This window comes from Quercus lobata, chromosome 11 (assembly GCF_001633185.2).
Source record: "Quercus lobata isolate SW786 chromosome 11, ValleyOak3.0 Primary Assembly, whole genome shotgun sequence".
Lineage (NCBI taxonomy): Eukaryota > Viridiplantae > Streptophyta > Magnoliopsida > Fagales > Fagaceae > Quercus > Quercus lobata.
The window spans coordinates 43,851,890-43,877,767 of NC_044914.1; the positions used below are offsets into that span (position 1 = coordinate 43,851,890).

General features: G+C 38.8%; 3 protein-coding genes and 1 long non-coding RNA gene across 4 annotated transcripts; 1 reads left to right on the plus strand and 3 right to left on the minus strand.

Annotated features, from left to right (window-relative positions):
* Positions 1 to 3,037: 3,037 nt before the first annotated feature.
* LOC115966940 lies at positions 3,038 to 3,689 on the minus strand. Its single transcript, XM_031086065.1, has 2 exons — positions 3,631 to 3,689; positions 3,038 to 3,550 (listed from the first exon to the last, which is right to left on the minus strand). The coding sequence occupies exons 1-2, from the start codon at positions 3,676 to 3,678 to the stop codon at positions 3,038 to 3,040; spliced, it is 561 nt and encodes a 186-aa protein (XP_030941925.1). The 5' UTR covers positions 3,679 to 3,689.
* A 1-nt stretch (position 3,690) lies between these two features.
* On the minus strand, positions 3,691 to 5,637 carry LOC115966941. The gene is made up of 4 exons (XM_031086067.1): positions 4,437 to 5,637; positions 4,178 to 4,348; positions 3,768 to 4,104; positions 3,691 to 3,715 (listed from the first exon to the last, which is right to left on the minus strand). Exons 1-4 carry the CDS (start codon positions 5,227 to 5,229, stop codon positions 3,691 to 3,693), a joined length of 1,326 nt encoding a protein of 441 aa, XP_030941927.1. The 5' UTR covers positions 5,230 to 5,637.
* An 8,635-nt stretch (positions 5,638 to 14,272) lies between these two features.
* Positions 14,273 to 15,319, plus strand: LOC115966942. Its single transcript, XM_031086068.1, has one exon. The coding sequence runs from the start codon at positions 14,273 to 14,275 to the stop codon at positions 15,317 to 15,319; it is 1,047 nt and encodes a 348-aa protein (XP_030941928.1).
* A 6,590-nt stretch (positions 15,320 to 21,909) lies between these two features.
* Positions 21,910 to 25,399, minus strand: LOC115967920. The gene is made up of 3 exons (XR_004086590.1): positions 24,726 to 25,399; positions 24,403 to 24,635; positions 21,910 to 22,754 (listed from the first exon to the last, which is right to left on the minus strand). It is a non-coding gene; the product is annotated as an uncharacterized LOC115967920 (long non-coding RNA).
* Between the last annotated feature and the right edge of the window lie 479 nt (positions 25,400 to 25,878).

Below are 25,878 nucleotides of genomic sequence, written 5' to 3' on the forward strand. Positions count from 1 at the left end.
AAAAAGCATTCGAATGGACCGACGAGTGTCAGAGAGCTTTTGAAGATTTGAAAGTATACCTTACCATGGCACCGCTGCTGAGTCCATCAGTGGAAGGAGAGGAACTATATTTGTACCTAGCAGTAACCCCGCACGCCGTGAGCTCGGCATTGATAAGAGAGGAGGATAAAGTGCAAAGACCTGTGTACTATACAAGCAAGGCATTGAAAGGAGCGGAAGGACGGTATCCGCAAATGGAGAAGTTGGCCTTCGCACTAATCACAGCATCACGGAAGCTGAGGCATTATTTCCAAGCACATGTCATTAATGTTATGACAGATCATCCTCTTAAAAAGGCAATGAATAGGCCGGAAGCTGCAGGACGATTAATCCAGTGGGCTGTGGAGCTAAGTGAGTTCGATATCAGGTATCTACCAAGGCATGCCATTAAAGCTCAAGCCCTAGCAGATTTTATTGCGGAGTTTACCCCAAGTCATAACGAAACAGAGGACAGTAAGAGATGGATCGTTCATGTGGATGGTTCGTCCACACGGCATGCAGGAGGAATTGGTGTGGTCCTGCAGTCCCCAGAGGGAGATAAACTGAAACATAAAGTCCGTCTACAGTACCAAGCGACAAACAATGAAGTCGAATATGAAGCCCTCCTCAAAGGGCTAGAATTGGCAAAGTCCGTGGAAGCAAAGTCCATATGTGTCATGGGGGATTCCCAACTGATCATGGGGCAAGTGAATGGGATGTATGAGGCGAAGGAAGAACGAATGAAGAAGTATCTTGGTAGGGTGATGCGCCTTGTGAAAAGGTTTGAAAAAGCTGACTTCGTTCAAATCCCAAGGGAGGAGAACGTGGAAGCTGATACTATAGCTAAGGAGGCCTCAGCAGACGAATCATTAGAGAAGTCAGACGAAGTTCAATATGTGCCAAGTATAGATGCCCAGGAAGTACAGCAGGTTGATAACAAAGAAAATTGGATGACTCCCATTATATCCTATTTGAAAGACGGACAACTACCAGAAGAAAAGGACGAGGCCAGAAAGGTGAGGGTGAGGTCAGCTAGATACGTCCTTATGAATGGAGTTCTATACAAGAGAGGTTTCTCTCAACCTTACCTTAGATGTTTAGCTCCGGACGAAGCAAACTACGTGCTGAGAGAAGTTCATGAAGGGGCATGTGGCAATCATTCGGGAGCAAGATCACTTGTCCACAAGGTCGTCCGTGCAGGGTACTACTGGCCGAACATGCAAGCTGATGCTAAAGCATACGTTAAGGTCTGCGACCAGTGCCAGCGATTCAGCAACGTCCCCAGGCAACCATCGGAATACCTCACCCCAATGGTGGCACCGTGGCCCTTCGCACAATGGGGACTGGACATTTTGGGTCCCTTCCCTTTGGGAGTAAGGCAGATGAAGTTTCTAGTGGTGGGCATCGATTACTTCACCAAATGGGTGGAGGCAGAACCGTTGGCAAATATCACGCAACAGAATGTGAAAAACTTCGTGTGGAAGAACATCGTATGCAGATTTGGAGTGCCGAAGGTATTGGTGTCTGATAACGGACGACAATTCGACAATGCACTCTTCAAGGACTTCTGCTCACATTTTGGAATTCAGAACCATTACTCCTCGCCTGCACACCCCCAAGCCAACGGCCAGGCTGAAGTTGCAAACCGATCCTTGTTGAAAATCATCAAGACTCGGCTTGAGGGGACAAAGGGAGTGTGGCCAGATGAATTACCAGGAGTTTTATGGGCGTATAGGACCACAGTGAGGACACCTACAGGAGAGACTCCTTTCAAACTAGCCTATGGAAGTGATGCAGTCATACCTGCAGAAGTACATATGGCTAATCATAGGGTGATGATGTATCAAGACAAGGATAATGAAGATCAGCTTCGTCTGAACCTCGATTTAATAGACGAGGTAAGGACAAATGCAGAACACCGGGCAGCAAAGTATAAGAATCTCATGGCTATGCAGTACGACGCGGTGGTGAAGCCTAGGCGTTTCAACATTGGAGATCTCGTCCTGAGAAAGGTCTCTTTGTCGACCAAGAACCCGGCACATGGGAAATTGGGCCCAAACTGGGAAGGACCCTATAAAGTTATCAACTGTAAAAGGCAAGGATCCTACTACCTGGAGGCCCTGGACGGGAGAAAGCTGGAACATCCTTGGAATGTGGAGCACCTGAGGAGGTACTACCAGTAAGAGTGAACCTATGGACGAGACTGGGTCTTATAAGTCTAATTACCCTACTACTACGTATGATGCTGTTTGTGTTTGATACTATTATATTTGGTGTTGCTTATGTGTGGAGTTTGAAACTATGATCTTATTACTTATTATAGTTGTGTTATGGTTATGGACGAAGTCATGAAGTATGTATTTATTAAATAAAAAGGCATCAGTATGCATATGCCTTGTCTGTAAACAATATTTATGTTATGTGCTAAATGTTGTGTGAAATTTCTCCATGATATTATCGTCCAAGTCAATCCTCAAGAGGGTTGAAAGATCCAAGACGAACAAAATCTCTAGACGCAGAGATGTAACGTCTAAATTTTCTAAGGAAAAAACCACATCCACACTCGTCCAACTCATGGACGAGACGGAGCCAACTGAAACAATCCAAAATCTGGACGAGAGAAAAAGTTGGCAAAATAAGTAAGATGGTAAGTAAAATTAGTTTGCAAGTCCTAAGACGAATCAAGCTAATTAAAAATACTACCTACTAAGACGAGTTAGACTACATGAAAAATATGTAATCTCGATATGGACGAGCTAAAGTTGGAGTTAAAATAGCTTGGCAACATTCGTCCATGAAAATGAAATCACTCGTCCATGCAAAGATAATAAAAATTCATTCAAAGGGTAGACTTCCTACGTCCAAAAAACCCTGATTAGTTTGGAAAGCAGAAACTACTTAAAAACCCGTCCTAAAACCATGGACGAGTATAATGTATTCTTGTTACATAAAGGAAGGTCCAAAAACAAAGGACCAAATAAAAAAAAAGAGAAAAACCACTAAGGTTAAAAGTCTCGTCCTAAGAAGGGGGAGCATTCACAACTGGTGCGTCCTGAGGCTGGGTACTAGCATCGTCTTCCACGTTGACGTCATCAGAGCCAGTCTGGAGAAGAGAGCTTGTGGCAGCAGCAAGGTTAAGCTTGATTGCATTAAAATCAACTTCAGGGAAGTTCTCAATAGCGTCCATTCTGAAATCTTCAAAACCAGCTGCATAATTGCGATCCAAAGTGTCTGTATATTCTTTGGACGACTTGAACTCAGCCACAGCGTCCTCTTTTGCCTTGGAGAGACGAGCATTCAATTCATCATTCATCTTCTGCAAATGATCAATGCGCGTATCCTTCTCCACTGCATCCGTCCTTAGCTCCTCAATCAGCTTGTTACGTTCCTTGACCTCGTCCTTAGCTTTTTCAGCAACCCCAGCCCATTTTTTACACTCAGCATTCACCTGCTGAATCCTCGTCTCCAACAAGACTCTCGTCTTGTCCAGCTCTGTTGCCTGTCTAGACGCTGCTATAAACTTGGACATGGCCTATGAATAGACAAAGCAACATAGAGTGATTAAATGAGGAAAAGTGGCTACCCAAATAAGGATGAGAGATACTGACATACCTTGAAGAGGTCATGGACGCCTGAATGTTCAAATTCCTTTAAACCCATGTTGTAGCACGTTTATATCTTCGTCCTTGACAGCCATCTGGAAACGTTTCCAAGCCAGGTCTTCGTTCTCAATAATGTTCGTGGAATGCTGGGACGAGCCAGGCGTGGTAGACTTGGCCAAAGGAGTTCTGGGTGGAGTCTTGGACGGCGTGGACTCCACTGGAGTGGACGAGTCCACATCAACTATCTGGACGGCAGGCTGGGACTGGGGAGGTTTGGACTTGACCACCTTGGACGAGCCTGACTTGACCCTTTTGTCCCTACGACTGGGGAGCCCTTCCAAGTCAATATTTTTTGGCAAGAACTTCCTTTTGTCCCCAACCGTTGGACGAGTCTGACCCTCAGGACGATCTTGGGCTTGACCCTCAGGACGTTTCCCCTCTCCTGCAATCTCCTTCCCTCTATTCTCTTTCATTGTTGACATTCCTAAGACGAGATGAACGAGTTAGGAAGGTACACAAAAAAAGAAAAAGAAAAGGAGGTTTAGCTAAGAACTTACTTTTTCGCACAGTAACTTCGTGGGCGATAGCTTCGTCTGAAGGCTCAGGACCTAAACCCCACTTGGCTAAGCGTCTTAGCGTGACAAGAGAACGAAAGCTCCTGTCTGTATGTAGACGAGCTCTATGGACGCGGTCACGATGGAATTTACTCAGGGACGGACGTTTGGCAGCTACAACACAATGAACAAACAAAGGTTAGAAATTGTAAATATATCAAATAGAAGTAAGAATAAAAATAAACAAGGGGAAGGGACGTACCTTCTGGACGAAGGTTCCCTAGTTCCCCAGTGTAAGGGGGAAAGGGATCCCTGCCAACGTCCACAGGGTTCCCTGCCCAGAAGCCTGAAACGAAAATGAACTCCGTCTTCCATTTCCTATCAGACGAAGCTAGGGACTTGATCAACCTACAATCATTCCCTCTAGCAGTAAACTGATAAAAACCTTCAGATTGACTTATGGCAGAAGGTTTATAACAATAAAGGAACTCGTCCACTGTAAGAGGACGGTCCCCACCAAAAACTTCCCTCCACAAAATTTGCATGGAGATAATTAGTCTCCATGCGTTAGGATTGAATTGACAAACACCTAAACCTAACTTAACTAATAACTCTCTATCGAAGGCATTTAAAGGAAACCTAAGGCCACCTAAAAAGTAAGATTCATAGACGCCTATACCAAAACGGGGCTCACAACACCACTCTCCACGGACGGGCAGCCTAGGGTTAAACTCGTCTGGGATTTGATACCAGGATTTAAGGCTATTTAACCTCTGTTCGTCCGTCTTAGAATGGACGCCTACAGCGCAGCTGAAGACGGTTTCTACCTCGTCCGTAGGATTGGACGGAGAACCAGCTTGAGAGCCAGAAGCTCTCCTAAGCTGTTCTTGGACGACCTCAATAGGGAGCCCAGGGGCCCCAGAAGAGTAGTTCTCGTCCGTGCTTCCTCCACTCTCATCACTAGCACTGCTAGAGTTAGACCTCTCACTAGTATCCTCACAGTACTCGTCTATGGCCTTATTAAGGCTATCAGTAGACGAGGAGGCAGCGGACATCTCTAACAAGAAACTTAAAACCTAAAGACGAGGAGAAGAAGAGTACCTGGCTCTAGACGGAAGAAGACTCTAGACGCAGAGAAACTCCTAGACGAGGCTCTAGACGACGGATGTCAAGGAAGAAAATCTCTGGAATGAAAAGGGTTAAGGGAGGCATTCCACTATTTATAGGATGCTGACCTAGGTAATCGAAACGACCCAGCCAATACGAAAGCGACACGTGGCATCTACCTCGGAAATATAAATCGACGAAATTAGCCACCAATAAAAAAATGACACGTGGTGCGAATAATTAATAACCAATTACCAGTCCAAAGACGTTCAACCATTTGGACGACTCACATGGACGAGGGGGCAACTGATGGTGTCATAAATAAATCCCCAAGTCCATAACTCGTCCATATGTCTCGTCCAACAAAAGAAGCTACAATAGGCGATGAAAATTACAAGCGTACTGGCGAACCTCGTCCATACATGGATGAGCAATACCTCGTGAGATCTATTTATCAGTTATGAACGTCAAGCCTTCCAAGATGATCTCGTTATCTTCCACTGAAGATGGACGAGATCATCCTTGAGGTGTCGTCCATCCTGACTATGGATGGACGAGTTCATCAGCGTCCGACCTAAGTAACTTCCACAGCGGTTATGGAAGTTACTCCTAATTCGCCGGACTCCTCGACATTGGGAACGGTTCCTAAACAGATAAACCGTTCCACACACACACTATATAAGGCTTCTTCGATGAAAGGTAAGGGGGGTGAGACACTTTTACTTTTGAGAGAACATTTCTTCGTTACAGAGAGTTCAAAGTAACTAACTTGATCATCGGAGGATTTTTGGCCGGTCCCCCACCGGTCCCCTCTGATTCTGTGTCCTTTGTATTACAGGAAATAGCCTAAAGATCAACGTTCGAGTCCTATCAACCCACTGATAAAGGGAGAATCATCAATGTCAACATTCAAAAATAAGTTCATAAATATTCCCTCAAAAATAAAAAGTTCTTCATGAATAGATTCTCATCATAAAAAAATTAAAAAAAATAAAATTCATGAATATGGATCTATCTAAAACCAACAATACATAGTGACTGTTTGGATAGCACGTCTATTGCGTCTGCGTTTTCTTTGCATTTTTTTTTTTTCACGCGTTTCAGCTTTAGGGGACAAGTGCATTGTTGAGCACTGTTTACGCACTGTTTATGTACTGTTCATGCACTGTTCACGGGACCCACACCCACTTTAATCAAAAAAAAAATATTAAAAATAGGTCCCACGGTACTATTCACACATTTAAAAATTATTTTGCTATAATGTTTTCAGTTTTCAGCAAAATAAGCTGTATCCAAACGAACCTATAAAGGTTTTCTAATAAGCAGTAGAAGATTTGTAACATGAGTTTTCATCATGCAACGGTGGCTGCACATACACTTGGGGTTCAAATGAACCCCCTTACTTAATAAATAAATAAATAATATATATATATATTATTTATGGGTTGGGTTCAAGTTAATTTACTCATAAAAATATTTTTCACACCTTGTTTTAAATCTTGCACACTTTGATTACATGTGGGTTAATAATTATATACTGCAAATGGAGTTGAGTTTTGTCATTTATTTTAAAATATTTTTATATAAACAATGACAAATATTTAACCACAATTGCATAAAAACAAAAATATTATACAAACTTAACAAAATAAAATGGTTACACTTATATTGACAATAGATAACGACAACTAATAATAAACTATTATGAAACGATTTCAAAATATGAAAACTCGTACAAGAAAATTGTAAAATTTCATGTGTGTGTGTGTGTTTTCAATAACTCAATATACTCAATTTCTTTTTTTATATTAAATTTTGTTTAATTTAAGTTTCTTAATAACCCCTCAAGAAAAATTCCTAAAGCTACCAATATCTTCATGTAATAGCTGGCTATCATATTCGTACATTTGGACCAAACATCTTAGGACCCAAATTTATATTTCTAGTTTTTCAAAATGAACTTGGCATATCAACAAATTTTTCTTTGAAAAAAAATCCCAAATGCATTATACTTCGAAGTTCACATTCTAATATCCATTACATTTCCATCAAGTCAACAAAATAGAAATTACAAGCTAAACAAATCTAAAATTGAACGAGTCAAAGCAATAAAAAAAATGAAATAAGGAATAAGACTATCCCAGCTATAATTATCCATTGCCATTACTATTAATAGGATATGTTTGTTTGGGAAGATTTTGGGGAGATTGAAAAAAGGAGTGGAAAATATGAGAGAAAGTAGGTAAAAGAGGTGCTTGGTCGGAAGGGAGAGGGAGAGAGAAAAATGTTAGGGCCGGCTATTTTATCCTTGAGCCCACCAAAACTTTTACTCTCCCCAAATTAAGGAGAAAATGAGGGAGAAAAGGGGATCGTATGTTTTGGACTAAATTGTCATTTTTCAGCAACTTTTTGTTTTTGGGGTATTTTTGGTTTTTTGGTTTCTTTTATTCACATTGTTAGTTGGTTTTGGCTTATGCTTTTTTATTTTTTTGGGTGCTTATCTCCCTTTTTTTTCTTTTTCTTGTTTTTGGTTTTATTTTGTTTCTTTCATTCTCATTCTTTTTTCTTTTTCCTTTTAATCTATTTTGGATCTTTTTGGCTTGTGCTTTTTAAAAATAAAAAATAAAAAAGTGTCTATACACAATTTTTTAATAAAAATATGTGCTACATTTTTTTTTTAATAAGGACGTAATTGTAAATTTATACCAACTTCATTTTACATCTCTCATTTTTCTTCTCAGCCAAACAAATGAGTTTTCCATCTCTCAACTTTTCCATCCTCTCAACCAAACACGTATAAGAAAAAACTAAATTTTTCATGTCCTCCCACTTTTCTATTAATCATTTCCATTTTTTATCCTCTCACTTTTCCACTCCTCCAACTACAGATATCAATTTGGGTTATCATGTCGTATCGATGTAAGGGTATTTAGTTAAATGGCTCAACCCAAACTCGACCCATTTAATAATCATGTCATGGCCCTTTAACCCTAACACGACCTATTAATGAAACGGGTTGATATAACACGACCCACTTGACACGCTTAATAAACGAGTTGTATTGGAGTGACACAAATGTAACACGACCCATTTCAACCTGCCTAATATTAAACAGGTTGAATTGACACAAATTCAATCCATTTAACCCTCTTCAAAAAAAGCACCTAATAAATATTGTTATAAATTTAATAAACAACAAATTTAATACAAACTTATAATATAAAAACGCCTATTAACTATTAAGGATACAATTTGAAAGTTAATAATAACATCAAATACTTAAAACACATTTTCAAAATGTTCAAAATAACATCATAATGCTTAATAAATATTAAATCCATGATGTAATACCATGATACCATCCATCTAGAAATAAATTATTTACATCCCAAAAAATGTGCATACACTTCAATCCAAATCAAATAATATAGTTCAACAAAAATATAACATACACAAAATTCGCCAAATACTAAGTATCAATATTGAAGAGAGTTCTTCTTGAGCAAGCTCTCTCCATGATGTATTATCGTTTTCTATTCGTATTTAATGAAGTTAATGTCTTTTATCCATATATATATATATATATATATATATTGAAAGAGCTGGAGCAACCAGTAAACTGATCATGACTATGATTGTGAGTATCATCCATAGATTCTTTAGGGCATAGATTCTTTAGGGTTTGTAAAGTTTCAACTTCCAATTATATCACTTATAAGTTTTTGTAATTACTCACTTTTCTTTTTTAATTTAAAATATAAGTTGGATATAAAAGGTATTTAACAAATCTAAAATAAAATGAATATTTATTTGGTATACAATTTAAACAGGTTGTATTAAATGGGTTATTTCATGTTGAGAACTTGAGACGAATAATTGATGTATCAAATGTGACGATTACGGGTCACGTAGGTCAACCCACTTATAACACGTTTTTTTTTTTTTTTTTTTTTTTTTTTTTTTTTTTTTTTTTTATATCTCTTTCGGATCAATCCGTTTATGACCAGAACTTGCTAAGCCCCAACCCAAACCCATAAAAACCCGTGTTGTATTTGTGTCGTGTGACACCCCTGCCTCCAACCAAAGAGAACCTTAGGCCCTAAATAGGGCACATAATGAAAAACAAAGTATACAGAGGAGGTGAAGGAGCATATTACAGTACTTACAAAGAAAATATAAGCTCACTTTCATTGATTTAGAATACGTATAACGTAACAAATAATGAACCATACTCATCATCAATTAATCATCATAACATAATGCAAATTTAGAAACCAAGTGAATATACTAGACAAAATGAATATTAAATAAATAGAAACAAAATGAGTTCCAGTTAGCTCAACTGGTAAAGTCTCTGATTGTTGTATAAGAGATTTGAGGTTCAATCTCCACCTATACCAAAAACTAATTGATGTCTTGGTCTAATAATAAAGATTTTACCATCTAAGATTTTACAAGGATTCTGCGCAAAATCATGCGGAATACACATAGCTATATATAAAGCATTTTTTTTTTTTTTCCTTCTTTTTCTAAAAAGCTATGAAACAATTTGGTTCGGCTAGAGAGAATCAGAGAAGGAGAACGTGCAAACTCAGAGATGAGAGGGGGATTAGTGAAAGCTTGATTTGTATTGAATGGCTCAAATCAACGTCCCAAAAAAGGTCTTCACAAATGTGTAAATAACCTTTTATCTGAAACCTTTATTAGAACAATGATTTTTTAACATGAAATTGAAATAGCTTCACGGAGTTCGTACCCTTGATATACTAGTAGAAGTGATAGGCAACAAGGTTGAACAATCATGGTGCAGAAGGCGATGATACCTCACTGAGATTCCCACCATGAGTCCACATAAACATTCTAGTGCAAACTGCACTGCTTTCCTTGTTTTCTCATAAAGCCATCTTCTTAACCAAGCAAGTAAGCTGAGAAAAGAAAACATCAGTATGAACATGAAAGCAATATAATCGAACCATGTAAGTGGGGCTGGAAAACCTATAGATGCTAGCAACATCACTGCAAGTATGGCTGCGAATTCGCTGATGTGACCAAAAACAGGCCCATATATATTATCAACTACACGGTTGAACTTGGCTTCAGCAATGGAAGACACACAGAAGACAATCGAGATGTAAATGAAAGCCTTCATGGTTCTTGGGTGAGTAGCATGAGGATTAAAATCGGTGTTAAGATACTTCAGTGGTATAAATGAGACAAATAAAGGGATCACAAATGCAAAGATTTTAAGTCGTGTGTCATGGGGAAGTGGAGAAGGTAATGAGCTTCTCCGCTGTTGTGATGGTAGAGATGATATGGATCCATGCGCTGGTCGATACAAAAATGAAGACATCCCTAAAGGTTGCTAATAAAAAAAAGTTTGAGAAGACTGACTTCAGTTCAGAGACTAAAAGGTTGCTAAATGAACTAAGGTGAACAAAATTGAACCACCAAGGAGGACTGACTTTGGAGTGAGCATATAATATGAAAAAATTGATGGATCATGGATCATGGATAGTGACAGCTAAGGTGAGGGGGAAAAAATAAATAATAAAAGGAAAGTACAGACTAAGTGAATGTGTTGGAAAAAAAGAAATAAATAAATAGAATCAAACTTGCTTACATGAAATAATTTTCAATTTGAAACTCTCTCAAAAAAAAAAATCAATTTAAAATTGGTTAAGTCACAAATTACACCCTCTAATTTGTCTAAAATTCAATTTAGTCTTATAACTTCACTTTCATTTAATTTCAATACTCTAATTTTGGAGTTTATTCAATTCAAACCTCTCAATAATGTTTGTAAAAAAACCTATTGAATTATTATTATTTTTTAAAATTTAAAAATAAAAAAAATAAAAAATAAAAAAAGCTTCTCTCTCTCTCTGATCATGGCCAAAACTCATGTTTGGCCACTAATTATCTCTCACTCTCTCTCTCTTTTGAATTGGTGTCACAAGCTTAGATTGGGCATGGAGATAGTTGGCTAGGGATTTTTGAGCTTCATCTTTGTTGTTGTACCTGGCACAGTCAAATTTGCTACCAAACCCATTTGAGGATTGGGTGTGTGACCTTGAACTCCAACACATCCTTATTAGGTGCCCCACTGGCCTTCAGCCATACTATCCTCGAAGACTCTAACTTTATCCAACATCAAACTCTTACCTTTCACAAACATAGCTGTTTAATCAAAAGTTAATTTTAACCTTTTAATTATCTTTTTTAGATTACTTGAGATGGATTAAGATTTTTTGTTGTTATATTGAGATGGACTAACATTTGTTGCAGTTATTTTGAGATGGATTTCGGTATACTTACACTAGCTCAAAGTGCAATTTAACTTCATAGACTGGGTTTGGGGTCCAGAAACACATAATAATAGGACTTTTAAAATATGCACAAGTTAACAACTAGAGAAAATGAGAAATCCTAAAAGACTAAGTTACTAAAGTGACTAAATTATACAACTGGCCTAATTGACTTAGTTTTCCAATCTTCTTCCATGATGCGTAGTTAGTTGCCTTCCATGTGGCATAAATGAGATAATGGGCAGTTATTTCCATCAACGTCTACTGGCCACATTAAAGGTACATGAGTTTCTGGTTGATAATGAAATGTTTTTTTCGGTTTTGCTTTTAGTATTACATGCCAAATTGCCTTTTCTTTTCTGTTTTTGACATTTGTTTTTCCTTTCATGGAAATTTAGGAATTCAAAGCGGAGCCACAACAGATGTGAAGATTAGCTTTCTTTTCATTTTGAGAAACTGACAAGGCTTTGTAAATATTAATCAATTGAAAGAGGAAACAGATTACAACTGATCTGAAACAGAAACATTAGGAAGAAAACTTCCAAACCAAATAACAATATCAGACTCTTCTCAAAAAAAAAATAAATAAATAAATAACAATATCAGCCATTTCTTTAGCCTTGCGAGCTAGTAGTTGAGCCGTGGAGTCATTTCTACGGGCATGAGAAAATTGGCAGCGCTAGAAAGATGCGGCTAAAGCTTGGGCATCTTGAATAAGATTTCCAAACGGGGCTAGCAAATCCTCATTATTCTTGCTTTAAATTGGGAATTTAGCATTAATAAATTTGAGCAAAAGACCATGGATTTGATGGGAAGAATGAGAGAAGCAGCAGACGAAAAACCCCATTAATTAAACAGGTGGAGAGACATGGGAGGGACCAAAGGTCCAAAACCAATGAAAAATATATATTGCATAAAAAGTTCACGAGGCAAACAATACCACCCAAAAAGCATCTCAAGTCAAACTTTGTCCAATGTTTTATGCAAACAAGACTCTGGTTAAATGTTTAGTATATGTTTGGGTACAAGTTATCTAAAATATATTTGTACCTTAAATTATTTTGAAGAAGTGAGAAAATGTAGAAGAAATTGAATTTTGAAAAAGTTGTACATGTACCTTAGAGAGGGTCTCATTCCCGTAAAGTTTTCTAAGGAACAGAAACGCCGGTTCCGATCCCCATGGAGCAAAGCTCTCATCGTGAAAGTCTTCCGCAGGTCAGTTGGTTTCTCCTTTTTACATGAGAGGTTTATGTCTCTATGGAAACCAGTGGGAAAAATTGACTGTGTGGGTTTGGGCAAGGAGTTTTTTCTAGTCCGATTTGCGGTTTCAAAAGACTGTGAAGCGATTCTCAAGAATGGACCATGGTTTATTGGAGGAAATTTCCTGTCCCTGCGACCCTGGGAACCAGACTTTAAACCTTCAAAGGAAAATATCTCCTCGGTTGCAGTATGGGTGAGGTTGAATGAACTTCCCATTGAGTATTACAATGTGGAAGCTCTTCAGATTATTGGTAACGCGGTGGGAAGAGTGCTTCGAATAGACACGCATACAGTGAACAAAACAAAGGGGAAGATTTGCACGCTTGTGCATCCAGATTGACGTCGAGAAACCATTGGTCACGGCATTGCTTATCGGCGGCAAAGAGCAGCCTATTAGTTACAAAGGAATCCAGCAGCTGTGCTTTTCCTGTGGTCGAATAGGCCATCGAAGGGATTGCTGTCTTTATATGATTAGAAATGACCAGCCACGGAGAACGGAGGTGGGGGAATGTTCATCGGAGCAGGGAGGCCGGGATAGTAACGTTCACATGGCAGACAGCTCAGGTACCATACCGGGTACGACCAAAGATCCAGAAAAGTGTGAGGGCACATTAGGATCGCGTGAAGGTATGGAAGAGGACAATCTCAATGATCCATATGGTCCTTGGGTAGTCGTGGCACAGAGACGTGGTGGAAATAAAGCGACAAAAAAGGAGGTCCCCACTGACCATAATCCGGTTAAAATTATGGGCTCATCAAAAGGTGGGGATAGCGACAACCTGAGGCGTGAAGGGAAGAGGAAAGTCTCAGTGGGCCTTATGCCTAATGGAGCCCAAATGCAACATGTGGTGCAACAAATAGCATCTGGGCCGAAAAGCTTAAGTCAGAGGCCTCCCAAGGAGAGGGGTGGGATTGGAAGCTCAGGATCAATTTTTAGCCCTTCAGTAAAGGGCAAAAAAGAGATTACGAGAAGCAGGGCATCATTAATTTTGTCAAAAGGTGGTATGGGCAGTAGTCCTAAGCTAAAAGACAGTTCTAGTTTTGAAAGGAATCATTTTGTAGAAAGTCGTGGGTCTAACGCTGAACAAATCTTCACCTTTCAGTCTGCGATGGGTGGAACGCAACAGCGGGCAAGTTGCTACACGGGTGAAGAAATTAAGGAAGTGCAAATTCCTCAAGGTTATGAGAGGAGTAAGGAAGGGAGGCAGAATGGTGGTTCGACTCTTATGACTGGCAGTGGGTCAGAATCAGAGGATTCAAGAGAAGACCCAGCGGCTGTGGAGGTGCCCAAGACGGATTTTCTGCAAAGGGAGGTCAGGGATGGACCGGAAAAGGGAGGTGGTGTGGCGGATCAAATGGAATTTGAGGATAGTGGTGGAGTCGCTAGTCCTATTTGATCCGCTTCTTTTTCCCTCTGTGATTAGTCATGAATATAGTAGTCTGGAACTGTAGGGGCGCTCTGAAGCCCAATTTTCAGAGTTATGTTCAGGATCTTGTGAAGTTTCATGATCCAACCTTGTTAGTGGTAATGGAGACTCGTATAGGTGGTAGCAGGGCTCGTGATATTATTAACCGGCTTCCTTTTGATGGCGCAATTCTTACGAAAACGATTGGGCGAGCTGGGGGTTTATGGCTCCTCTGGAACTCAAATAGAGTGGAAGTGACGCAGCTGGCTTGTTCTAAACTAGAAATTCACACTGCAATTAAGGTACGTGCCTCTAGCTCTTACTGGATGTTCTCTGCGGTTTATGCTAGTCCTAGGAATGCGGAAAGGCGCATTTTATGGGATAATCTCTCAAATGTTGCCGACCTTCATAATTTGCCGTGGGTCATTGCTAGGGATTTCAATGAACCCCTTTCTGGGGATGATAAATTTGGAGGAAGAGTGGTTAATTCCAGCAGGTCTTTGCTCTTCAAAGAATGCTTGGATAAATGCAACATGGTGGATTTAGGATTTTCTGGTCCAAGGTTCACGTGGACTAATCGAAGGGAAGTTCAGAAACTCATTCAAGAGAGAATTGATAGATTTTTTGCTAATCTGGACTGGTGTCTCCTCTATCCGGAAGCTCGGGTCACCCATCTCACTAGATGTCACTCTGACCATTGTCCGGTTTTGCTTGAGACTAATCCTCAAAACAGGGTGCGTCTAAACCGCCCTTTTAAATTTCAAAAATATTGGCTTTCGGATGTGTCTTTTCCCAGAGTGGTAGCTCAGGCCTGGAACCAGTCTTCACATCTCCAAGAGGCTACGGAGAGTTTTGCGAAAAAGGCCAATGAGTGGAATAGGAACCACTTTGGGAACATATTTGCCAAAAAAAACCAGATAAAAGCTCGGCTGAATAGGGTGCAGCGGGCTATGGCTACCAGGCCATCAAGTTCCCTAGTAGAGCTTGAAAACGAGCTCCTTAAGGAGCTGGATAATGTTTTAAACCAAGAGCATGAGTTGTGGGCGCTCAAGTCTCGAGTTAATTGAATGGTTCAAGGGGGTCGAAACACTACGTTCTACCATGTTTCGACGATAGTTAGAAGGAACAGGAACCATATCTTGGCTATTAAAAATAGTGTGGGGGAATGGATTGAGGCAGAGGAAGAGGTGATGGGTTTCATTCGTAAGGGTTTTTGTGATATTTACTCAACTTCTCATATCTTATCCACAAGAGACCTGAGCCATGAGTCAAGTTGGCACGTCTGTCTTTCCAATGAAGAAAGGGATATTTTAAGTCAGAGAGTTACTACCGAAGAGATTAAGGCTGGGCTTTGGTCTCTTAAGGCAAATAAAGCCCCTAGGCCAGATGGGCTGCACGCCGGTTTTTTTCAGCACTTCTGGCCAGTGGTTGGGGATTCTGTGATGAAGGAAGTAAAGAGCATTTTTGACAACAGAGTTATGCCGAAGTATCTTAATAAAACCCACATAGTGCTTATTCCAAAAATCCAAGGTCCTGAAACTCTAGGGAATTACAAACCAATAAACCTATGCAACACAGTGTATAAAATTGTTACAAAGATCATTGTAGCTCGCTTAAGACCATATTTGGAGAAGTTAGTATCTCCTCTTCAAACAGCCTTTGTCCCTGGGAGGAAAGGGATTGATAATGCAGTTATCGTCCAAGAGCTTATCCATTCGATTAGCAAGAAAAAGAGAGGTACTAGCTATATGGTAGTGAAGATTGACATGGAGAAGGTTTATGATAAGTTGGAGTGGAGTTTCATCCGAGAAGTGCTTACGAAGATAAATTTGCCGCAGAATTTACTCAACCTCATTATGAGCTGTGTGAGTTCCAGCTCCTCGTTGATTCTTTTTAACGAGGGTAGTCTTGAGCCTTTTCTTCCGTCTAAGGGCATCAGGCAGGGTGACCCTTTGTCGCCTTATTTATTCATTCTTTGTATGGAATACCTGGGGCAGCTCATAGAGGAGAAATGTGACCAGAAGCTTTGGTGTCCAGTTAAAACCTCCCAAGGTGGCATTGCTTTCTCCCACTTAATGTTTGCAGATGATATTGTGCTTTTTGCTAAGGCGGACCAGATCAATTGCTCAACTATTAGGGAAGTGTTAGATGAGTTTTGCAGCAAACTGGTCAGACCATCAGTGGGGCTAAATCTCGAGTCTTTTTTTCGCCAAATGTAGACAGGGAAGCAAGGGAGTCTCTTTGTGATAACTTGGGTTTTGTTTCCACTACTAATATTGGTAAGTATCTTGGAATTCCTCTAAAACATCCGGGCTCTTCCTCTTTGGATTTTAATTTCATATTGGATAGAGTTAAGAATAAGCTTGCTGGTTGGAAGGCTAATCTCCTTTCCCCAGCCGAGCGTGCTGTCCTTATTCAGGCTTCTTCCTCTACGATCCCAGCATATGTTATGCAATGTAACATGCTCCCAAATAGAGTTTTGGAGGGCATTGATCGAGTAAACAGAAACTTTTTATGGGGTTCGACAGAATCGACGAGAAAAGTCCACTTGGTGGGATGGGCGAAGGTGACCCAACCAAAAGTTGAAGGTGGGCTCGGGCTTCAAAGTGCTAAAGGAAGGAATTTAGCAATGCTAACCAAGTTGAATTGGAGATTTCATACGGAAAATGAAAGTTTATGGGCGCAAGTCCTCAAAGCCAAATACTGTACTAATCGCAGACTCAACTCAAGGAATCCTAATAGTTTGCCAAGGTCTCAAATATAGAGAGGTATGAAGAAAGGTGAGGATCTTTTCAGCAAGGAGTTAGATGGGCGATTGGGAGAGATAGTAATTTAAGCTTTTGGTTTGATTCTTGGACAAAGAATGGCTCCCTTAGACAGCAAGTTCAGGGTCCTCTCCTAGAGGGGTGGCGGAGTGGAAAGTAAAGGATATCGCATCCTCAGAGGGGTGAAGGTGGGATCATATTCCCTTTGATTTTCCTTCTCCAATCAAATTTGAAATTCAAGCCATTCCTTTTGCTCTAGCATCGTCCAGCAGAGACAAAATTATGTGGACGGAGTCTCCTAGTGGGGAGTTCAATCTTAAAAGTGCCTACAGAATGGCTTCTGGTCTGATCCATAATTCTGCCTTCAGTGGTCAATGGATTTGGAAGCTTGATACTCTTCCAAAAATTCAATTCTTTCTCTGGAAGTGTGTTCATAATAGTATTGGGGTTAATGGGTGTTTATCTGCTAGGGGAATGGAGGTTGATGCCCGTTGCCCTCGGTGTATGAAAGAGAATGAGACCATTATCCACGCTCTTAGAAATTGTGATGTGGTTAGACTTGTGTGGAATAAGCTGGGAGCGGTGGGCTTTGACAGGGATTTTTTTTGTTTCAAACCTGGAAAATTGGATGGCATCTAATGGCAAGTTTGAAAAAGCCACAGATGAAAACCAACCTCCGTGGAAAATTATTTTCTCCTTTGCTGTGTGGATTATCTGGAAAAGCCGGAATCAATATGTCTTCAACAATAAGGCACAAAATCCTCATATTGTAGAAGATATCATAAGCAACTCTGTGGAGTTTTTCTTTTGTGCCTACTCAAAGAAAAGGAAGCCCCACACAGTGATTAAGCAAATTCATTGGGATAAACCTGAAGAGGGATGGATGAAGTTAAACACAGACGGGTCGTCTTTGGGTAACCCAGGTCCGGCTGGTGGAGGTGGTGTCATTTGGGACTGGACTGGCAGATGGATAGTGGGGTTTTCCAAGAATATTGGCACAGCTTCGAGTCTAATGGCTGAGCTGTGGGCTATTCGGGATGGGCTTATGCTTTGTGTGGGCAAAAATCTGGCTATGGTGGAGATAGAGCTGGATGCAAAGGTTGTTGTGGATATGCTAAGGAACCCCCAGTATTCGAATAGATCCTTTTCTTCTCTCCTCGAGGACTTCAGGAAGCTGATCTATGAAATCCCTCATGTTCGGATAAAGCATTGTTACAGCGAAGCTAATGGTTGTGCAGACTTCATGGCTAGGAAGGGGTCGGTTCAAGACCAGAGTTTCCTTCTTTTTGAGAGTTCCCCTAAGGATATGATTGGTTTTGTTGAGGCAGATATGTCTGGGGCAAGTGTGTCCAGGCGCTGTCCTGAGTTGAGTGTTGGTCCTTAGTTTTGTTTTTTTTTTTTGTATTCCTTCTGACCAAAAAAAAAAAAAAAGTTGTACATAAAAATTAAAACTTAAAGCCTTTTTTTTAAAGCAGTTAAAACTTAAAGTTAATACCAAATAGACTCTTAATGAACTATTCATCGGTGTAAGCCCATTCTAATATGGCTACACTACTAACAAGAAAAATCTAAAAAATGGTTCAGTCCTCAATTTTGTACAATTGTATTGGTGTGAGGGGTTTAATTACTTTCATTGGCTCCTTGGAAGAACCTAAAAAGTAAAAGGATTAAGCTCATTAGGAGGAAAGGCCAGCTAAAAGTAAAAAGGATAAATAACATTAACAAAATGAAACATGCTGTTTGGATTGGGCTAACTCATTACTCAAAATTCATCACTCAAAACTCATATCTCAAACTCATTACTCATATCTCAAAACTCCATTTCACCAACATCCCAAAACTCAAAATTCTTTGTTTGGTTGATAACTAAGATTTTGTTCCTCTTCACTTTTTCCCTTTTTCAGTGGAGCCCACACCTTGCCAAATACTCAGAACGGTATCCCGCATGTCCTCTCAACCCATATAAAAATTGTTTAAAAACAATTTCCTTCTCTCCCACACACTCTAACTCTAGCATTTCAACAAATACCCTTCTCCCCAAATCTCCAACACTCTCCAAATCCATCTCCAACATTTCTAACACATTCCATCAAATACCCATCTCCCTAATCTCCAACACACTACATATTCCATCTCTAGCACAAATACCCATCTCCCCTACTACCTATCTCGAGAAAACAGAGAGACCCATCTCATCATCTAGATAGCAAACCCATCGAAAGCAAAGTTCAAAACTTCTATTCTTCATCAGCAAAAGTCGAAGACCATCCCTAGCAAAAATCAAAGATTATCGGTGAGTGTTTTTTTCGTTTCTCAGTTGTAGTGCTCTGTTTCTCTTGCTCTGTTGGTCTTCATTTTGTTTTCTTTCTCTACCTCGAAAGGAACATCGAAATTCATGAATGGGTTCCAAAACTCATATCTCTACTTGCTTTATTATTTTCCCCACATCTCTTTTTTCCCGATGTATGGCTTCATGACTACTGAAAATTGTGTTTTAATTTTGTTTATGTAGGGTTGAGTTTGTTTAGCTTTCAGTGACTATGCTCTAAGGTCAAGAATGTGGGTATTTGGTTTCTTGTGTCTATGCTCTGAGGTCAGGAATGTGGGTATTTGGTTTCTGGTGACTATGCTCTGAGTTTGCTAGATTGTTCTTGTGTGATTCTACCTTTGTGGTTTTGTTTGTTTTTACTATAATTGTTATCTGGGAGAGTAGTACTTTGTATTGACATGTAGCACTCTAGTGAATAATTTTCATAACATTTTGCATTAATGGAGTTAGTTTGGCTGAGATGCTTGCTGCAGTGACATTGGTTGTTTTGAGCATTTGAAAGGAATCTGCATTCCTATATTCTTGCATAATCTATTTTCTTCCAAAGTTCACTTTCACTATATGAAAATTTTGAGCTGCAATAAAGAGCAAATTGGTTTACTTTTACAGTATTCCTTGCAAGCATATGGCAATAGGAAATTAAAATACTACTCATTTTGTGCTATGTTCAGAGGCTGTGGTGTTTGAACTAATGTCGGAAGGAAGTAACTACTACTCCAACTATAATGGCCATCTATGTGACATGGATCGCTGTGTGGTTAGGACATCATTGTCGCTCCATAACTTTGGTAGGAGATTTTATGGTTGTAGGGAATGGACGCCAGTGAGTTTACATTTGCATTTAATTAAACTGTTTGTGATATGTCATAAATTCCTTCATTTCGTCTGTATTGATATTGTCATGTACACTGCAGGATGATGACCAACATTGTAAATTTTTTAGATGGTTGGACAACAACACCTGCAAGCATGGCACAGAAACAACACCTATCGTGATAGCAAAGTTTAGGAGGCTGGAGAATAAGGCAATGCTTGCTACTGAGGGTGAGAAGGAAGCACGTACATCGTTTGAAGAAGCACGAGAAAGGGAAAGAGTTGCAAAGCGAAAGGCAGAAAAATGTAAGGTTGCACAAAGGATTACTGAAGAGAAGATGAACACATATAAACAAGTTCTAGTTCTCTCGTGGGTGTTGTTTATTGTATTCTACTTATTTAGTACTAGGTTCGAGGATGTTGGAAGGACTCAATTGTGTCTGCCATGACAGTGTGGTGTATGTAATAAGCAATATGTAACCCATTGAGTTTGGACACATGACTCCAACAATCTGCTATAACACTTGACATTTTAATTTAATATAATGACTCTTTTATGAATATCTTTCTCCCTGTTAATTTCAGCTTGGTTAAAAAAATGTATCCTAACTATCAAGCCCCATATATAAGAGTATCCTAGTGATACAAAAATCATATTGAGTAGTTTTTCTTAGTTTACCAAGCTAGAAAAAAATAATTCAAGGCAATAAGTATAGCCCATTTGCAGTTAAGAATGGCAAAAAGATTGCATAGACCTTTTTATATATGAAAACAACACAAGAAATGGAAAATTTACAGCAGCCAAAATATGGCATCCTTGTTTCTCATTGTGTACATTAAGATCACAAACTTTGTGTAAAAAAAATGTAGGTTCAATTGGATACAGTAATTCCAATTTCTATCATCTTCCTTGTTTAATGCTTACAACAACTAACAAATTGCAAGTTCAAGCATCCATTACTGTGAAGTTGTGCAGAACTCTAATACCACATAAAACTTGTATCCGTTATCTTTAACCACTAATTTACCGATGTGTCACACCAATAAGATACCAACCCAATTATCAAATTGTTCTCATATCCCTTTGACAACTCTCAAGTAAACATGAACAAGAGGAAGCTCATGAAAACAGAGGAATATTCCAAGTCATATATTATGGGAAATAAATGACTTAGCTATCAAGCCCCATTCCAAAGACTCCAACAATCTGAAGGTTCCAAGATACTCTTATTTAGCAGAGTCCAAGCCCCTAACAAAAGACTAAAACTGTCTACAACCTCACAGATTTGCAGCCAAACATAACTAGAGCATCGAGGTTTGCAGCCAACTAAAAATTTGCTCAATTATTATTAGAGTATCTAGATTTGCAGCCAAATATTCAAAATACCAGCAAATTCATAACTTCCATTGTTAAACTACAAGATTAGTTCATAAGTTACAAAAGACATCAACAAGCCTTTGACAATGAATATATAATAATACAACCTGCCTAATGAGTTCTCATCTAACATAATATAACCTATATATATGGTTCTAGTGCCAATAACTTATACTGACAGCAAGATACATAGTCCCAACAGCCCACCAAAATACTCCACCATACAAAAGACATTGCCAACAAGGCTTTGACAATGAAGATGCAATAACAACCTGCCTAATGGTCCTTAAAAAAAGACATTGCCAACAAGGCTTTGACAATGAAGATGCAATAACAACCTGCCTAATGGTCCTTAAAAAATACTCCATTGCGAAAATGTGTTACATACAATTGCATATAAGCATGTCCACTTGTACTTACATTACCAATAGATATTAGATACACCTACTTTAAAATTGCCAAAAGGAATTACATCAAAAATGTCAATAGGTTATTGACATTAGCCATTACATGTAAACATGTCCACAGTTAATCTAAATTTACAAAAAAATGCATCATAATGTCCAAAAGAATGCATCATGTATCATGCTAAGTGACTTCTAGTCACAGTACCTAGACCTATACAAAAGTCCCAACAAAAAGTCATAGGAATGGGTACTAGCTTTATACAAAAGTCCTAACAAAAAGCATGAATTCTTAGACATGCCAACCGTCAACCTCGACGTCGCATGTACTCCTCCCATATGCAGTCAATCATATCATCCCTGAACTCATCCATTACTCTCTTCGCCGCATCAGACATCTCCTTCACATGCCTCCTTTCAGCACTTGCACTCAACTCAGGAGAGTCCCCATTTTTTTTAGTTTGTATATCATCCCTATCAACGTCAAGGTTCTCCCATGTGTTAAACATTACATCTCTTTGATTATTGATGCATATAAAATTATGTAATGCACAACACGCAAAAACAACCAAACGCTGACGATATTGCTTATATTTTGCCATGCAACTCAAGATGGGAAGGTGAGCCTTCAGGACTCCAAAAGCCCTCTCAATCACCATGCGCAATAAAGAGTTTCTATAGTTAACAACTCTTTCCCTGATCTCAGTTGCCTACTACTCCTCCTAAATTCTTGGGCATGATATCGAGTGACCTTATGTGGTGGAAGAAACAATGCACTAGTGGGGTGCCCCGAATCAACCAAGTAATAGGAACCTACAAGAATAGCATATCTAAATTAGTAATAATAAAAATTACACATATTACTATCCACAAGATAGCCTACAACAGATGGTTTGTCTAATAAAAATGTGACACATTCTAATTGTAACAACAGATGGTTCAGCCACACGACAGCGACAAGACAGTTTTAGAATTAGTATGTCACATGAAAGAGCCCATTAATTTAGAGAAAGTGAATAGGAAGTGAAAAGACCCCCAAATATGTAAATCAAACAATGCAAAAAAAGGGAGACATTTTCTAGCATTCAACAACATAAAATAAATCAAATGAAGATGATGCAAAGGAAAATCGTTTCAATGTAATAATAGTTCCATTTGGTATAACCATTAGAAGCCTTGAATCAGATGTCAAGGAAAGACACCCACTGTATTCAGGGACTAAAGGAAGTTAAGGAACTACTACATTGGAAAACAAGCAGTTGACCTCAGGTTCTATGTGGCATTTATAATCATTTGGATATGGATGCTTAAGAATTTAATTGTCTCTGTGGTATAGGATTAAGAATATCTACAATTTGCTTTTATATATGTATTGCATAAGAGTAATTCTCTTACTTCGGTTTTGCTTGATATAGATTTGAAGCTATTTTTATCAAATAAATACTAGTTAACCTAGTGTGTTTTATTCATGTCAATAGGGATCTCTAGTAAAACCTCAAGATTCTGGTTCTTTAAATAACAACGGATTGCAAGCGTCCAATACCTCACAATTAGGATCCCAAGCCCCTTCTAAAGGTTTGCATTGCTCAATTGTATGTTTGTAGTTTGTACTTATCTAAGATTTTTTTTTTTTCTTTTAAAGAAATGAGAACTATAAACAAAAACATTATTTAAATTAGTATGCATCCAAAACACTGCAAAAATAGGCTAAAAAATAGCAATAGATAAAAACAGCCCCAACTCTCCAAGAATAAATGAAAGTCAAACTATGCAGTTCAATTGCTCACTCCTAGTACTGCAAAAAATAAAAAGTATCCTTTAAATGCTTTTAATGAGACAGCCTCTACTTGACACCATTGACCAGTTAATGTGCCCAAGGAATTGAATGATGAATACCTAAGGGCAACAACTATTGTCTAGTTACTCCACAATCCTAACCTTTTTGGCACATGCATTTCAAATGTTAACTGACCACTGAACCACATCCAGCTCCTTATGGAATTACACATGCAATTCTCTACAAGTGTCTTGTTCCTTGCGATCTATTGTCCAAACTAAAGAATGAATATGTATTAGTAGCTTGCTTTTCAATCCTATTCAGCATACAGCACCACTACAAAACAAATTATAACTTAAAACCACATAATAATAAAAAAAACAATAAATATAGAGTACTAACACCTAGCAACCAGCTTATTCCATAAAAGTAATAGTCAGAACTTAAGGTTTAAAGTTCAATCTTTAAAGCCTAAGGGCACGACTTGGTCACAGATCAGTTTTATAGTTGCTGCTAACTCATTCCATAGAAGCAATAGTCAGAACTTAAGGTTTAAAGTCCAATCTTTAAAGCCTAAGGGCACGGCTTGGTCACAGATCAATTTTATAGCTGCTGCTTGCTTGTAGCAATGAAAATTTAAAGGCTACAATATATATGAGGCAGAATTTAAGTTAAAGAACATACCCTTCTGGTGGCCATAGGAATCTATGCTTCGGGACTTTAATAACTTCTTCAAACACCCCTGAGTCGTTGACACTTCCCTCCCAACCAAAATGGACATACGTAAACCGCATGTCATGGTCACATGCACGCATGACATTGATTGTAACAGTGCTCTTGCGACTCTTGTGAGACCAGAGTCTTTCTGCTGAAGGCCGAGCACTAATATGTGTTCCGTCGATAGCTTTTATGCTTCTCTACAATGAATATTGCCGATTAGTTGAAATACTATACAGTAATATGTGTGAACAACCATTTGGAAGAACTTATATTATGAAATCATTTACCTCAAACTAAGGGTAGTACTTATTATTCCCCCACAAATGCTCTAAAAGGCCTACCACAGTCGGATCAGGCTTGATTAAATGTTGGCCATATGTGTGGACAGCCCGCAACACCCTACAAAACTTGTGGTCCACAGTTTCAATGGAATGCTGAAATCTGTCTACCATAGGTCGCATCTAAGTATTATGGCCAACAATGTACAAAAATATGGCCACTAACTCCTACACATCAACACGCCCCTTCCCTTCCTTCAAGTACCCATAATGTTTCAACTCATGAACCAAGTGATAGAATAGATCTAGTGTCATGCAGAACATGTCATGACAATTGATAGAATTGCCATCTTTCACTTCAGCCATATAATTGCTTCCACTCAAAATGCTAGTACATTGTGGGCGCTTGTCATAATGCTGCTGGAAATATGCCACCATCTCTCCAATAAGTGGAAATACAAACCAAAACTCTTTCTCCTCGCTATCATACTCTGAGTCTATGTCTACACCAGTGGTCATGTCATCATCACAATCACCGATATCCATGTCATCATCACTGAAACCACTGTCCATGTCATCACCACATCCACCAATGTCCATGTCATCATTGTCAGAGTAAAAATAAGCATCGTCAAAATCATACTGCCAGAAAGGATCACTGGGGGAGACCATTATACCCTATACCCTGCAAAAACCAAAGCATTAGAACCGAAGATATTGCAATATATAAACAGAAAAATTAATATAAAGTACTAAGGGATTGCAATAATGTTAGCTGAACTCATGAACTAAATAACAAATATTATAAAAAAATAAAATACTATAAAAAAAATAAAAAATAAAAAATAAAAAAAAAAAACATCGAGTACATAACAACAATTACCAAACATACAATGCTTTATGTTAATAATGTCAACTACATAGCACCAAGTAACAAAGCTCACGTACTAATTTTAATAACATCAAATTCACGTGCATAGTTCACAACACTTAACATTACAATAAAACTAAATTAAATAAAAGTGTTCAACTGAATAAGAGAAATAAAACCAAACGTCAAACATTGTCCAAGCATACACACATAAAGTCCTTAAATACCACTTAAAAACTACAACCAAGTGATTCACATCTAAATCACAATAAGAAAACATTACAAAAGCAA